Here is a 17775-nt window from a genome sequence, read left to right on the forward strand (position 1 = left end):
AATGAACCTGTATTTTCATGAAACCAGCAAGATATATGAATAACTATTCAAAATGAATCATGAAATTTAAGCTGAAATATGATAACTAAAGTTATTTTTCCCATATCAAGCCATATACCATAAAGTATTTGGTTATTTTTTAAATAAATTGCACTGCAATCAACTACTTCAATTCACATAACAAAATGTATATTGAACAAAAACAGAAAATGTATATTGAGTATATGAACTAGTATGTTATGTGTATATCTCAAGCCATCATGTTTTATTTAAAATGCAAATATGTAATATGGATGCATATAAATTACATGATGTGAATTACTTGTGAACTATAATTAAATAGAAATACAATTTCAAGTCTTTGAGCCTTTGAATTTGAACTACTCAGGATTTGTATGACTTTTCAACCACAGTATTTCTTATATTTTCTAGTTATATCATTGTATATTTAAAACTGTGCCATATTTCCCCTGAATATTTTTCACAACATAGTAAAGGCCTGGGTCATCAGAGATCTTATTTGTCTTGGTCACCATTATATCCTCAGGTCTCTAGGGTTAGAGAGATGGCTTAGCCATTAAGGCACTTACCTGCAAAGCCTAAAGACCCAGGTTCAAGTCCCCAGTACCCATGTGAGCCAGATGCACAAGGTGGTATTGTAACTGGAGTTTATTTGCAATAGTTGAAGGCCCTGGCATGCCCATTCTATCTCTTTCTCTCTCTCTGTCCCTTTCTCTCTCTTCCTCTCCCTGACATAAATAAATAAATAAATAAATAAATAAATAAATAAATAAAAATATCCTCAGGTCTCAGAACAGTACCTGACTGATAGTATACACTAAGTAAATACTTGAGCAAAATGAATGGTTCTGACTCATGATAGAGAAAAAACAAGGGACTTGTCCACATCAGCATTTCCTTAATTTTGTATGATGTTGGCCTAATGTTTGCTTATTTGTGTTTATTTATTGTACACTTACCACAAAAAGGCCTTCATATCAGATATGTGTTTCTACCTGCAAGTAGGTTTTATTCACCCAGAATGCATCTGCATGTACTTTGTTGCTTCCAGTGTTGTCTTTTGCCTGAACTGAATGCTCTGGAAATCACTGGCCTAAACTTAACTCTCTAGAGAGCATCAGCCTAGAAAAATTGAAAAAGATGAAAGTCATAGGTGCAATGATTTTGGAAATTGTTTGAGTTTGTCTCCCACATTCACGTGCAGGAAGGTTGGTCCTCCTGGGTAGTGTTGAGATGGTAGAACCTTTAAGAGGAGTGTAAAAACTTCTCTCTCCCCTTATACTTGACATTACTATCCCTCTCCCAAAGATATAAGTCAGTAATAGTTTAATGTGTATTGTACTAAAAGCCTTTGCAAGAAGTACTATGCAAGTATATTACTTTGTACATAAAAAGTTGGGTGGAATAAATATATCCTTTCAAATCATTAAATAATTATTTGGATTTGTGCATCTTTTCTATTCCTGGTATTGCAGGATGTGTCACATGTTTAACTTCAAATATTGTTTGTACATGTTTAGAATCACCTCAAAAGTCACAAACTAAAAATATATAACCATGTAAAGGGGAAACTTCTTTGGAATCACTATCATGAAGTTAGCAAAGAAATAAGCAAAGGGAAAGAGCTGAACTCGATTTCATTCACAAAGTTGCTTTATAAATGTTTCATATTGGTTCCTATTAACTGTGAAGGGCACAGATATACATATTTTGTATGTGATAGCTATATAATTTATACTTTTTTTTTTTTTTTTTTGGTTTCTCGAGGTAGGGTCTCACTCTAGCCCAGGCTGACCTGGAATTTACTATGGACTCTCAGGGTGGCCTCAAACTCATGGCAATCCTCCTACCTCTGCCTCCTGAGTGCTGGGATTAAAGGCATGTGCCACCACACCCGGCTCTAATTTATACTTTTACTTACTTTTATAATCTGTTACTTTTGCTCTTCCACAGCCTAGCAAGATTTATCTCCCAGCTTTGAAGAAGGCAGTTTTGTGAATGATTCTTTTCCAAATCAACCTCAATACCCCATTTCCTATGGAGGGATATGCTTGCTAGGGACTTTCAGAATAGCAGAAAAGAAATGCTCTCCTCTGTATCTTAAAGATTTTTCAACATAAAGATATATGTTCTCTGTGGTATTTCAATATTATCTTCTCCAAAGACAGAGGGCCTCATTCCTGCCCACCTGTGAGAACAGTCATGCTCACTAACATGCACTGCCCTTCTTCATTTGTGGCCCCACCACACTTGTTATTTGGCCTTGCCCTATATTTTAATAACGGTCATTTACTTCTTCCTCAACATATATAAATATGGTCTATTATTACATAACTAATTTCTATTTTTGTTTCCATTGATACTTCTACTTATGTTCCTGTTCTGTACAAACTTGATCATGTCCTTTGGTCACACGTGATCTGATTCATTACAGGTAGAGGCAAGCAGTCTATTCATTAATAAAAAATCCTTCTAAGGTGGTCATATATGAGTATCATTCACATATTAAATGGTAAGCTATTTTCCATGTCATGTTTAGACCTTGTTATATGATCAGAGAAGTACATTATATTGATCCAATAAGATTGAGAACCACAGCACAAGAGGTAAAATTTTGAACAGGGTAGACCTGTCTCCATCCTCATAGAATGCCTCAAATATTTAGAAAGTTCAAAAGTGACTGGGCAAAAAGAAACTGCTAGTTATATTGCAGCATGATAAGGAAGATACATAAAAGTGTTTTTCTTTGGAGTTCTGGCCTGTATGAGGTGGCTAAGAAGAGGACATGAAGCCAGGTATGCTGGTGCACACCTTTAGTCCTAGTACTTGGGAGCCAGAGGTAGGAGGATCACTGTGAGTTCAAGGCCAGCCTGAGACTACTTAGTGAATTCCAGGTCAGCTTGTGCTAGAGTGAGACCCTACCTCAAAAAAAAAGAAAAGGAAAAGAGAAGGAGAAGACAACAATATGGGCAAGAAGAGCACCAGCACCCAGCACCAAACCAACCACAGGTAGATGTAACAGTAGAAAAGTCAAAAAAAGAAGAGTCCCTCATCCCGTATAGTCCCACAAAACAGCTGTGGGAGTCATCTGATGCCTAGTCACTGGACAGTTAAACAGAAAGAATGTTTAAGCATCTAGCCATCAATTGTCACTACTCATAACAACAATTTGTTTCCTCCTGCTCTACTTTACTAAACCTGTTCTTAGTTTTATTGGTTAAGAAAGAAATTAAAATAAAACATAACCAAAAAACTGTTTAGTACAAGAAGCCTAAGGAAGCTATATGAAATCATGAATATCTTAAACATGCCCAGGAAAGAAATTAAGAAATGATGAAATCACCCTTTGTCTCTAGCAAAAGTGTTCCTTTCTTTTCATATCCTTTTCTCAGCAAGATCTGAATGATAAAAATGAAGTTACATGTCTACATAATATGTGGAGCATGCTCCACTCTGCTTACATCACATGTGTTCAGTGAGAAGAAATCAGCAGCCATGTGAGTGCTTTCTGCTTTCATTGCATTCTGCAGTGCTGTGCACCCTTTAACTGTTTTGTCTCCCACTGAAATATCTTAAACAAAAACAGAAATTTCTAATTAGCTCACTGGAGACTTATAAGGAAAATGAGGAGATAACTTGATCTTGTTCTGTCATTTCAAAGTAATTAAACAAAGGTTCATTATAAAGAGAAAGATCAACACTTAATTGATACTGATATTTTTAATGTCATATTTTGGACTTTTACTAGCAGTAGTGGTTAAAAAATTAACTCACAGGCTGGAGAGATGGCTTAATGGTTAAGCACTTGCCTATGAAGCCTAAGGACCCCAGTTCAAGGCTTCATTCCCTAGGACCCACGTTAACAAGATGCACAAGGGGGCACATGCGTCTGGAGTTCGTTTGCAGTAGCTGGAGGCCCTGGTGTGCCCATTCTCTCTCTTTCTCTCTCTCCCTCTCTCTCTCTGCCTCTTTCTCTCTCTCTCTGTCACTCTCAAATAAATAAATAAAAATAAAACAAAAATATTTTTAAAAAATTAACTCACTTGGAAGTAGTTTAGGGGTAGCTTTAAAATTTTAAATCTCACTTAAGTTCCATTTTGGGAAGTCAGATATATAAGGCAACCAAGAACACTGCAACTGGGTACTGAAGGAAGGCTATTTAAATACCTCTTATCTTCTCCATTTTTTTTTTTTTTTTCTGGTTTTCCAAGGTAGGGTCTCGCTCTAGCTCAGGCTGACCTGGAATTCACTATGTAGTCTCAGGGTGGCCTCAAACTCATGGCAAGCCTCCTACCTCTGCCTCTCAAGTGCTAGGATCAGTGTATACCACAACGCCCAGCTCTTCTCCATTTTTTGAGACATTTTAGAAAAACTTCAAGAGTTTCATTGTTAAGCTAGGCCTGATTGCTCACATCTGCATTTACAGCACTTGGGATGCTAAGGCAGGAGAATGACCATAAATTCAAGGCTAGCCTGACCAGCCAGGGTTGCACAACATGACTCTGACTCAAAAATAAATAAATAAATAAATAAATAAATAAATAAATAAATAAATAAATAAATATGGCTGGAGAGATGGCTTAGCGGTTAAGCACTTGCCTGTGAAGCCTAAGGACCCTGGTTCAAGGCTTGATTCCCCAGGACCCATGTAAGGCAGATGCACAAGGGGTGCATGCATCTGGCATTCATTTGCAATGGCTGGAGGCCCTTATTCTTTCTCTATATCTGCCTCTTTCTCTCTGTGTCAACATGTTGCTCTCAAATAAATAATAAAATAAAAACAAAAAATAAATAAAACACACAAAAAATGGTTTCACTGTTGAGTAAAGCTTAGAAGGACTGTAGGATATGTACATTGTACCAGTATTATATTATCTATAGAATTTAAACAACAGTTAAATCCATTATCTGTACCACTGTATTATCTGTATCGCTACTTAAGTTTATGAAATTAACAAGTGGCTTAGAAAAGTATGATTGGGGAGCCTAAATTAAGTTACTTTTTAAAACCTATTGAAAAGATGTAAATACATTGTATCTACTATTCAATTTAAAAATGCAAAATATAGAATTCAAGTTGTAGTTCTTCTAATCCTCTGACTGGTAAGTGAAGCATGAGCTCTCTCTAAATCTCAACCTTATTCATGAGAAGCCAACATATTGGAGACTCTTGGGAAATTTTAGCTTATCTTAATGAAATTAGTTGACTAAACCTATTGGAATACAAATGGCCATTATGTTCCTCAGAAAACAGTCTCAGACATCCTGAGAAAACATAACTGTTATGATCTCCAAATGGTTTTCCATATCTTATTGGTATATGAGGACATATTTGCATATATGAAAGTATTACACATAGGCCTAATCCTCACTTTTTCAATTAGATGCTGTCATTCCCAATATACAGATAGAATGCCAAGGATCCAGGGTTTGCGTGAAAAGACTCAAAAGAGAGGTCTTATTACCAAACCCAATGCGGCTTCAATTTCAGGTAAAAATATTCTATTAGAAGTAACAAGCCAGGCATGGCGGTGCAGGCCTTTAATTCCAGCACTCGGCAAGCCAAGGTAGGAGGATTGCTGTGAGTGTGAGTGAAGCCACCCAGATAATACATAGTGAATTCCAGGTCAGCCTAGACAAGATCAAGACCATACCTTGAAAAAAATAAGTGGCATAGTATGGTGGTTCTCAGGATTACCTGGCAGCCTGTTAAAAGTTCACATTCTCTGACACTTGCCCAGAACTTCTGACCAGAAGTGTCTTAAAAAAACCTTCCTATGGATTCTGCTGAAGGTGAAATTGGAGAAATTTATAGAGTTTTACTTTTCTTCACTCAATTAAAATATCACATTCAGTACAACCCCATTGTCATTAGTTTTGAAAAAGGATTTATTAAGATATATAAAAGGGACCACCTATACCATATGCTGGCTACCTACAGGCATTGTGCTCCGGACTTTCTCTCCTTGAATCATCATGAGCTCTATGAGATGGGCCTTGCTATTGGTCACTAAGGCATGGAGAGGTCAGATGATTTCCAGGAGGCCATTTGGCTAGTGGTAGGAGAGGGGATAGAATTTGAGGACATACTTAGCCATTGCACCACCAGTAGACCTGAGAAAGCATGCATTCAGCAAGTACCACTCAAGAGAATGCAGCCTGGTGTGGTGAAAAAGACAGATGTTTGCTGGGCATAGTGGCACACATGTTTAATCCCAGTAGTCGGGAGACAGGGGTAGGAGGATTGCCGTGAGTTCAAAGCCACCCTGAGACCACATAGTGAATTCCACATCAGCCTGGGCTAGAGTGAGGCCCTACCTCGAAAACCAAAAAGAACAATAAAAAAAAGACAGAGGCATCACAGTTAGACATAGCTGGGGTTAAATCTCAACCAGTCACTTCATGAAAATAAGCCTCAGTCATGGAGATGAGAATGCAGGAACATGGTTTCCAAGATCCATATGTAAATATATGACCTAATAAGTTGAAATATTTCTTTTAAGGCTTTGCTTTTCTGGACTAGTCTGGTACAGACAATGAAATACTAACGAAAAAATATGCTACAAGATTATTATGTTATAAACATTTATGAAAAGGGTAGCAAAATTATAAGGATTCTAATTGGAATATTTTCCCATGCTATTATTCCACTAGAATGACTTTTTTTTATATCATTATTGTCAGGTATTTCTATTTTATAGTTCTCTATATGTAGCTATTCAACTTCGGAGAGTGAAGGCACAAACACTTGACACGCACACACACCATATAATATAAATAAGATTATTAATAAAATTATATTATATTAAATAATATAATATAAAATTTTCATCTATATAACCACCATGGTGGTCCTTTAAAAATACAAATAGAATCGCATCATTTTCTTACTTAAACCCCTGCAACAGGATTACTCACCATTCTGAAAATAAATCATGTTATGTGATGATCTGCAAGTCTTCTATGAGCTGATCTTGGATTCTCTCACACAGTATCTTGTCCTCCCTCTTTCCCCCTCGTTTGCAGTAGCTGGAGGCCCTGGCACACCCATATTCTTTCTCTTTCTCTATCTTTCTCTCTCTCTCTCTCTCTATCTTTCTCTCTTTCTCTCTCTCTCTCCCTCTCCCTCTCTCCCTCTTTCCCTCTTTCCCTCCCTCTCACTACTGATCCTTTGCTCCTTCTTTACCCAGTCAGGCAAGCTCCAGCAGGAGGTCCTTTGCACTTCTCTTCCTCAGTTTCCTTTCCCTCATGGTGCAAGATTTGCTCCCTAACTCCATGCTAGTCTCCCTCAAATATTATTGCTTCAGAGAAACTATCCCTGAGTTATCACCTTGTGACCATGCTTTACTTTCTTTTCACAGGGCTGTCACTTGTCTCATGTGACGAATTTATTTGTTTACTTATTTGCACTTCCTGTGGAAATTTGAATTCCTCAAGAGCCAAAACTATGTCTGATGCTCTGTTGTTTTTCAGACCCTTGGATGGTGCCTGGCACTGTTGGGACATGGTCAGTTATTGTTAATCTTCATTAATGTCTTTCTCTGTTTTGGCATGCAGCATGCTTCAGAACAACCAGCTAAGACAGGTGCCCACAGAAGCACTACAGAACTTGCAAAGCCTTCAATCCCTGTAAGTACAGTTACAATCACAAAACATATTGAAAATCACTTTTAGAGGGACCACTGAAATGTCCATGAATCACTTCACTCTATTCCTGGGTTGACAGCCTCAGTGGAGTTGAGGTCTTAGCACAGTTCAGCATTTCAAGGCAAAGATTTAATTTTCCTGGGGTCAAAAGCCTCACATATGTTGGTATTTCAAGGCAAAACATCTACCTCCATGATCTTGTCCTACATTCCCTTTAATATTTTTGCTTCTGAATCCATATCAAAAATAATGCTTTCCTTCAGCCTAGAAAATTGAGTGGGATGGTCTAGATATTTTAGCATCTTTGATTTGTCTTTAAATTATCTGAGCTTCTCTTTGTTTTTTTTTTTTTGTTTGTTTGTTTTTTTTTTTTTTTTTTTTTTTTTTCCGAGGCAGGGTCTCACTTTAACTCAGGCTGACCTGGAATTCACTATATATTCTCAGGGTGGCCTCGAACTCACATGAGCATGAGCCACCATGCCGGCTCTGAACTTCTTTATAATACAATTTTGCTGAGTCAAACAAAGACTAAATTGCTTTAAATTCTGCATATATGTCAAGGTCCCTCAAATTAAGGGCATAAGATGTACCTTAAAGCACTACAATAATCTACAAACCAGGAACTGTCACTCTCCATACATAGACTCCCACCTCACACAAACACATGGACACGCAAATGTACTCCACGGTGGTGCTGTGTACTCGTTTCAGAGCCCACACCTTCTGCATCAGGAGTTTCCTTCCCAGCCCCTATGTAGATAAGAACAAGTAATTCCTCATATAAAGAACATGTTTGCCTGCTAGATATTTGAGAATTTGGGTTGTAAAGCAGTTGTTTTCAGTAGTTACTTTGCAAGTCTATGCCACACTGCTTTGTTAGTAAACCTACTCATCAGAATGTATAAGTGATTACAATATGTTACATGATTTATGATATACACATGTGTCATGTATGCTCTAATTATACGTACACTGGAGGTCCTCATCTGTCAAACAAAATACTGCTTTCTTGTCTTGACCGATGAGAGAGATAAATGCATGAAAAAGAGGCAAGCAAATACTGCAGACTGTAGATGAAAATCTGTGTAAGGAATCCATCAGTTAATAATTATATATAGTTTGCTTAATGCCTTCCATGGCGGTGACATAAGAGAATGGGGAATGTGAGATTCGGAGATGATACTTTCATCCTTTGATCTTTCTTTTTAATGAAAGAAAATCTGGGCCTGAGATCATTTCAAGCTTTTTATTCTAGTCAAACAAAGTTACTTCCTAGGTTTTCATCAGCCTATAGATAAACAAGTCCACAAGGGCCCCTTTGTGGCATGGGATGGGCCTGTTGCATTTACAGCAGCTCCTTAATGACGTGACACTACCACTCAGCTTGTGTTGCACGAGGCTTCACCTGAAGGAAAGAAGAGGCAAGAAGTGCCTCCCACCAGGCTGTCAGGGCACAGGGATCTCATGGCTGAATTGAAATTGAGATAATGGCAGTGCCCAATCGGAACTTTAAACAGCTGCGAGGCAGGCAGCAGATAGAAGGATAAGAGTTTGTAACCAAAATCCCCTATTGGCCTAAAGATCACAAACAGAAGGGGACTCTTTGAGAAAGAGAACACCACGAAGCTTTTGTTCGCTTGAACTGGGTGGTGCCTCTCTGATAAAGGTGTGCAGATTCTGTTTCTGACTGTCTAGATATTTACTGTTCACCAGGTGTCTCTTGGTTTCTGGTTCACAAAAGAATTGCATTTTGAAACCCTATAAATATATAAATACATGTTCCCTGTGAAAAGGTCAAGGGCTGATTTCCTAGGGTGACACCACATCCAAAGTGAAGTGTCTGTACAGGCTCCTCAGCCCCAGCCCACACTGCACGGTCTCAGCTGAGTCTTATTATGTCCGCCGCAGCCCCTTTGCCCAGAGTACGGCCAGTAGGAGGTTGCAGGAACTGACGATAATGTATACTGGAGCACTGCTTTTCATTACTAATTTTGTGCTGCTTTGATACAAAAATCGGGATCTATTCACAAATGCGTCATAAACAAGGGCTTAACCACCAGACTGTGCTAAAACGACTGAAGGTGCCTCCTGAACTTGGGCGCACAGAAAGCCAGTTTGGAGAGCTGAGGAACAGAAAGCCCCGTTCATGTTTTACTGTTGTCTTGGGTCTACAGTGTTCAATTGTATTTCCCTGCTTCCGTGAATCCATTTCAAAGTGAAAACATGTGATTTGAGCTTAGCGGGCATTGCAAGCATGCATCTCTGTTCCATTGTCATTCTTATTCTGAACCATCAGCCAGCAAAACAGGCATCAGTCTTTGTGCCACTTCCACGTCAATGAGAGCATTGAAAGTGGTGAGACTGGGTCTCCTCCACACTGCCAATCCTTGTGAAGCCTCCATCCAGTCCTCTTCTGGGACTCCAGTCTACCTTGAGTCATCTCTTCACCCTCCTACTACATGACTGATCGTTTATCCCACGCTTGTGGATTCATTCCATTTCCCCCTAATTATCATTCTCCTTGTATTGCACATTTCCTCTCTGAAAGCACTTTGGACCGGACATTCCCCTCTACATGCCTTGTAGCATCTCCAGTGGGCTTCTCAGTGTGGGCTGCGAGCAAAGGTCTGGAGAGTCCCCATGCCTCAGCTGCCACCCCTGGGCATGGAAAATCAGAATCCCTGAGAATGAAATCCACACACTGGTGGTTTTTGACTAGCTTTGTTGTACAGTTAAGTATTTCGTAAAGTGAAGATTATGAAACGGAGTGCCTCTCAGGTGATCTGAAGGTGATTCCGAATGCTTTTCAAACCGGAAACAGTGACAGAATCCCTGAGCTAGTATTGTACTTAGAATATAAAGGCTGGGCTTGGTCTTGTCTGTGTTTAATTGAAAACAGCTCACATCAGCCTATAAATTGTACTGACAACCTCAGGAAGACAAAGTGAAGAGGCGCATGTTGTACTGCCCGGCTGTTCAAAGGTGGTGTGTGGACGGGCCTGGTCAGCACCACCTGGGCTAGGCAGAGCCTTGGGACTCAACTCAGTCCTATTTAATAAGAATCTCTATTTTCACAAAACCCTAGATGCTGTGAATACAAAACACACTTGGAGAAATTAAAATTTTCAGTGTCCTATTACACTACCAAGTGACATACAAACCCAAAATGGTTAAGAACTGCTGAAACGAGCCATTTGCATCCTTTGCTCCACCATTGATACTTGGCTTCTTTGAATGAAGTTTGAGAAACATGATCTATTGCAACTGGCAACATGGCTGTGAGGTAGAGACAAATTGTACTCAAGTTTCAAGAGATCTGAGATCTAATTTTCCACTTGTTTCACATAAACAAAAAATGGTTTGTTCATAATGAAATCACATAGGTATATTTGTGTTCTTTTAACCATTTCCTGATGTTTACAAATTGCCCAGCTAAAGGAAGTACCAGCCCACATTCTAGAGCCCAGATCCTACCCCTGCTCAATATGCGTGTTTGACTTCTGACATGGCAATGACTGCCCAGACACTGAGTGGATTTTTGTAAAGTAATCAAATATAACCTAATTTCCTTTCTGGTTTTTTTTTTGGGGGGGGGAAGGGAATAGAAATGTAATCAGAATTCACAATGAGCTCTGTTTCACCAAGAAACTTTTGGCATTGTAGACATTTGAAGACGGGTCAAAACTTAACTCTCCCATGCCTCTCACCTTTGTTAAGAAGTCAGACTACAGAGTCTGGAGATGTAGCTCATTTGGTAGAGTGCTCTCTTAGCATCCACAACCCTGGCTTCTATCTCTAGCATTGAGTAAACCAGATGTAGTGGCATACACTTGTAATCCCAGCATTCAGGAGATGAAGGCAGGAGGATCAGAAGACCAAGCCCATCTTCAGCTACATAGCAAGTTCAAAGCCAAACTGGAATACATGAGACCCTACCTCAAGAGAAATAGAGGTCTATTAAAAAAAAAAAAAAAACTGTCTCACTTTTGATGGTCATTAATGAACTTCAAGTATCTATCACTTATGAAGTTCAAAATGAATAAAGAAAATTATATATTCGTGTTTGGCTGTCCAATTAACCCAACTATTATGGAACAAATGTGGTTTCCATTCCAACTCATCAGTAGTGAAGCTAATTGTGGAATGTATGAAATCATAAAGATGGCAGATTGGTAGACAAGAATTAAGCATATATTTGAAAAAATATTTCATTTATTTATTTGCAAGCAAAGAGAGACAGAGAGAATCCAGCCACTGCAAACAAATTCCAGATGCTTGTGCCACTTTATATATCCGTACTAGGTACTGAGAATCGAACTCAGGTCATTAGGCTTTGCAGGAAAGCACCTCAACTGCTAAGCCATTTCTCTAGCCCCTAAGCAAATCTTTTTTACTGTCCATATTCTCCAATTAGGTAACACTCATCTTCAGAATATAAGACTATATTTTAAACCAAATCTGAATGGATAATTCCTGCTTGAAAGATGGCCTGTCCCTGAATCTTATGCTGTCAACTCCAGGGGTACAAATAATTCCACCAGACTCTCCATAGTAGGTTTTTGCTCACAGTAGTCATAAAAAAGAACTAGGAAGAGGAATAAGAAGGAGGAAGAAACATGGCATAGTACTCAGCAGAACAAAGGCACTTCTAGGACCAGCAGTAGCTTTTCTCTTATTAATATCCAAGACCTTATTGGGTTTCAGACCCTGGATACTGAATAAGAGAGGAGTAACAAAGACAAGGAAATGTAATTGGAAAAAAAAAAAAAGATGAGATAACCTAGAAGGTAAGATTATAGAATCAAAGAGGCTAAAAGTAAAGTGCTTTTCATATTAGTCACTATTCTTCCAACTTAATAGTCTCTGCAAGGAGAAATCACAAGCCTACACAGTGAAAATATATGATGTCATTAGTTTTTTCCTCAAAAAAATGCTAAAATGCTAACCTAGGGGCTGGAGAAATGATTTAGTGGTTAAGGCACTGCATATGAAGCCTAAGGACCCAGGTTCGATTCCCCAGTACCAACACACTCCAGATGCATGAGGTGACACATGCATCTGGAGTTCATTTGCAGTGGCTAGAGGCCCTGGCATGACCATTCCCTTTCTCTCTTTCTCTCTGTCTCTCTCTCTCCATGTGTCTCTCCCTATCTTTAATAAATAAAAATATAATATTAAAAAAATGCTAACATATTGTACAGCATATTGGGACTTAGAAGTACTAGATGCCAAGAAATTTATCTTTGTACTCTTAAGGATTCAGTTCATATACAAACCAACACCCACTCAGTGAATTCTTATGAGAAGAAAATGTTTTGCCCTGCCCGCCTCCCCAACCCCCGCCTCAGTTTAAACATGAGGAGGAAATTGTTTTTCAGAGGAAAAGCACTTTCTACACAATGTTTACAAAAAGAACAGCTAAAAATGGAACATGGTCCTCAGAACTGTACCTAAGAAATAGAGTAGTTTATGCAAGAGGCCATGCCTGAAAGACTCTCACATCAGACTGTCTGCCAGTGCTGTGAGGGCATTTATGGCAATCTTGCCACAGAGATGAAGATATTGTAAAATGAGATCAAAGGATATTATAAAATGAGAAGTAAAGCAAGCTTTTTAGACCTCCTGGTATAAAATAAAGGTTAACTTTGGAAAGAAAATTGGTCTCTTTAAAGAAGCAAAAAGGATCAGAGCTATAAGAAGGCATCTTGTAAGTTCAGGCAAGGTGTTTCAGGAAAGAAGGGATCCGTGGTGAGTGTGAAAAAAAACACATATGAAAGCAGAAAAAAGACAAAAAAAAAAAAAACCTGATTAGACACTCATGGTTATAAAAACAACCAATATCTGAGGCACTTTCATGTTATCATCTCACCTCATCCTCACAACAGCATCATGGGTTAGATGCTAAGGTTATCCTTTCTGTATGATGAGAAAGCAAAAATCTCAGAAACGTTGACTGCCCTTCTCAGAATCAGTCCTCTCCACTCTACGATGAGCAAACTACAGGTGAGAAAGTTAAGGGTATCCAGCTTCCATTACAAAGACTCTAGAGAAAGGCTAGAAGTGAACATTTCAGATAGCAGGAATGACATATTCAGCCCCTTACATTGGGGATGGAGAAAACCTTCAATATCAAGGAACACTGAACAGAGATCAGTGGCTGAAACAAAACCCCTGAAGTAGAGAGAATGGCCAACAGCACCTTGTAAGGCATGGGGGTGGGGCAGAGTAGACCCAGTGAAAGCCACTGAGGACATGTCCAGGATGTTAGGGTTTGTTGCAAGATGGGAGCCCACCGCAAAGGGTTAAGCAGGAAGAAGAGTTATTGGGTCTTTGATGTTGAAGCAGTTGAAGAGCGAAAAGAGAATTTTGTCAAAGTGGGGCTGATGAACATGGAGAAAGGGAGATGGATTTGAGAAATACTTAGAAGATGAAATTTCTAGTGTTTGGCCATAAAGAATTAAAGGCATGGGGCTATCAAAGAGGACATCTGGGCTGGAGAAATGGCTTAGTGGTTAAGACATTTGCCTGCAAAGCCAAAGGACCTAGATTCAATTCCTGCAGACCCAGTTAAGCCAGATGCACAAAGTGGCACATGCATCTAGAGTTCGTTTGCAGTGGCTGGAGGCCCTCGTGTGGCTATTCTCTCTCTCTCTCTCACTCTCTATTTATCTATCTATCTATCTATCTATCTATCTATCTATCTATCTATCTATCTATCTCTCGATCAAAAAAATAAATAAGAGGAGACAGGTATGAAGATGTACACCTTTAATCCCAGCACTTAGGAGGTATAAGTAGGAGGGGGGCGCCATGAGTTCGAGGTCACCCTGAGACTTCATAGTGAATTCCACATCAGCCTGGGCTAGATCAAGACCCTGCCTAAAAAAAAAAAAAAAAAAAAAAGAGGATATCTAAGTTTCTGGTTTATACAACCATGTATTAATGAAGCCAGTGACCAGGACAAGAAGCACTGGTTGAGTACTATAGGGAAGACTTTATCTTAAAGAGTTGTGTTTGAGAAGAAACACCTAGATAAATGTGACACATGAGTATCTGGTTTGTGCTCTAAAAAAGTGAAGTCTGGGTCAGGTCCCTTTACCATGCATTTCTCTTCACATAACACTTCATGACAATGATTAATTTGTGTGTCTTCTTTTCAAAAGACTACTCCACAGCCGGGCGTGGTGGCACACACCTTTAATCCCAGCACTTGGGAGGCAGAGGTAGGAGGATCACTGTGAATTTGAGGCCACCCTGAGACTACAGAGTGAATTCCAAGTCAGCCTGGACTACAGTGAGACCCTACCTTGAAAACCAAAAAACAGAAAAAGAAAATAAACCTGTTCCATAAACACTGGAGCATGCCAACCTAGTTTACTGCTATGATCTCCCCAACCAGGTTCAAAGACAACTGCCAGCCCCTGGCAGTACTCAATGAACTGAACTGAACATCCAGACTCGAAGTGGGGATCTTGTACACAGAGGCTCAGGCTTTGCTGATCTTCTTTAGTTTGACAATAATCCGCATTCACTTTTCTCCCTGGATCCAGAGTCTAATAATCTATGTACCCTGGCTTTTTCACACATTAAACACAGTGATTTCTATAGGGATACTGGAGAATTGATATATCTATCAAAATTAGTTTCCCACTGAATCAGTATTCAAAGAGTCCCATTTCAAGAGTAGGGATGAGATCTAGACAGGCAGTGGGATATTCCTGAGCACAAGATATTCTTGAACACAAAACCCAGAGTTACTGTGGGAAAGAGGCACAAAAGAGACTTGGCTGGGCCTGAGAAATAGAAGTTTGAACAGATAAGGTGGACAGAAAGCCTTGAGTAGCAGAGTGGAAAATCTGCATTTAAAAAGAATGGGAATGTGGAAGAACTGTAGATTCTTAACAGCAGAAGGACACAGAGCACAATTTAAGGGAGATTAATCTGGCAGTGGCCTACAGGATTAATTGAAGAGATAAGAGATCAAAGGCAAAGAGGCCAATAGAGAGGCTGTTGCAGTAATGCAGGTGTGAAAAGATAAGTGCCTGAGCCAGACAGTCATCTCGCAGATGAGGATAAATGGAGAGAACCTAGTGGATGGTAGGCTGGAAGGCAATGGAAGGTTCAAAAGCAGCTCCTAGGTTTAAAATCCTGGTGGTACCTGGGAAACTACTGTGTGCCAGACCCTACCTCTGTCAGCCCCCCGGGCCCCCCCCCCACACACACACAAAGTTCTGTTTTCTGTAAAGAAAAACGAAATTGCAGAAGACACTGTTCATTAGTGTACATTACTTTAGCTGTAGAATCATCTTGTCACAAAATTTACATTAGATTCACATCAGTGGTGACTTCTAAGAACATGATCAACTAAAGGCAGCTTGACTTAAAATACGTTCTTTATTGGGTTGCGGTTAGTGGGTTAGTGCTCAGGGGTAAAGCTCTTGTCTAGCATATGGGAGGCCCTGGGGTCCATTTTCAGTACCACTAAAATAGATGTTATATGTGTCAGAGTCTCATACTCCTCAGTGGTGCCAAAAACATGGAGGCTTAGGTCCTTTATCCCCTTTTTCTCATCCAGAATTTCCTAGTCAGACAGTTGATAGTACTCTTAATTTGTAGCATTTCAACCAACCTACCAAGTCAGAGAAGTGGAAAAAGAACCATCTCAGAGATAGGTAGGTCTAAAGCAATGATTCTCTTCATGGAGGCCACATTAGGTTTACAAGTAAAAAAGAGAAAGAAGCAGAAACTTTCCATCTAAGTAACTGTAGCCTTTAAATGAACTGATCGTCTTAATAGTCTTCAAAAGAAAGTTCCCATCTTATGGGAAATTCTTTGAAAGCTGTAACTCAACATTATGGTCACACTATAAATATTTAAAATCAATAGCAGTTAGGGGGTGGGGAGATGGCTCAGGAGTTAAAATCACTTGCTCACAAAGCCTTTCAGCCCAGGTTCAATTCCCGAACCACCCACATAAAGCCAGACAGCAGCAAGATATCCCAAGTGCACATGCTCTCATACATACACACACACACACACACACACACACACACACACACAGAGAGAGAGAGAGAGAGAGAGAGAGAGAGAGAGAGAGACATGTAAATAAAAGAAAAGCAGCATCAGCAACAAAAAATAACTGATATTACTCTGAAGGATTCATTTAAATCAATACTAACTCAGTTGAAAAATTCATAGAGATGAAATTTGATCCTGATGATACTATCACAATGATCTTGTAATAAATTCAACCCCAATCCTCTACTGAATCCTATGCATCAAACATTTCCAAACAGGGCTGCAGAGATGGCTTAGTAGTTAAGGTGCTTGCCTGAGAAACCTAAGGACTTAGGTTCAATTCCCTAGTACTCAAGTAAGCCAGATCCACAAGGTCATGTCTGGAGTTCATTTTCAGGGGCTAGTGCCCTGGCGCACCGGTTCTTGCTCTCTCTTTCTTTCTCTCTCTCAAATAAGATAAATAAATAAAATAATTTTTAAAATTTCCAAACAACAAAAATTTATCATACAGAGAATCTATATATTTTATTGAATTATTTTAAATAGATTTGAAAGTAGGTGGTTTTATCTTATTGAAAAAATAAGATAATGATTGAAAAATGCCTTAATTTCTCAAAATCTCAAAATATTCTAGTCCCCCAAATATCCAAAACTTTTTCAAAATGGCCTCACAGTATGTAAAACTGTGTGGACTATATGGGAGAGTTGGGTCATTTGTTTAAAATTTATGAGGGAAAATGCTCATCTTACTATGAAAAGGCAATGCCAGTCATAAACGTGCTCTGCTTGAGAACTCTGTGTATGATAAGAATCCTCACAGGCTGTATACTGCAGCTGCGACATTCTTCACACTTTTGGCCTCTTTTTCCTCTCAGCCATCCATGTTAATAATTGACACTATTACAGTCATCTAAGTATGGAAATAGCCAGGATCAATGGCTTATCTTTTGGCTAATGCTTTCTTCCTTGTAGTTAATGGCTCATCAAAGACATTCTCAAACAAAGATACAAGTTTATATGGTATATTGGCCAGGTGCCACAAGCAGGATATATAAAGGACCATTTTCTGGAACAACAGTAAGTGTGATC

At 39.1% G+C, this 17775-nt stretch overlaps 1 protein-coding gene across 2 annotated transcripts in view; it reads left to right on the plus strand.

Moving 5' to 3' along the window:
- Lgr5 (leucine rich repeat containing G protein-coupled receptor 5) overlaps positions 1-17775 on the plus strand; it is a 151960-nt gene that overhangs the window by 95312 nt on the left and 38873 nt on the right. For both annotated transcript variants that reach the window (XM_004650102.2, XM_045153691.1), the window contains exon 4: positions 7579-7650. In XM_004650102.2, coding sequence (XP_004650159.2) covers positions 7579-7650 — 72 coding nt within the window. The remainder of the gene's footprint in view (positions 1-7578; positions 7651-17775) is intronic.

Source organism: Jaculus jaculus, chromosome 6 (assembly GCF_020740685.1).
Source record: "Jaculus jaculus isolate mJacJac1 chromosome 6, mJacJac1.mat.Y.cur, whole genome shotgun sequence".
Classification (NCBI taxonomy): domain Eukaryota; kingdom Metazoa; phylum Chordata; class Mammalia; order Rodentia; family Dipodidae; genus Jaculus; species Jaculus jaculus.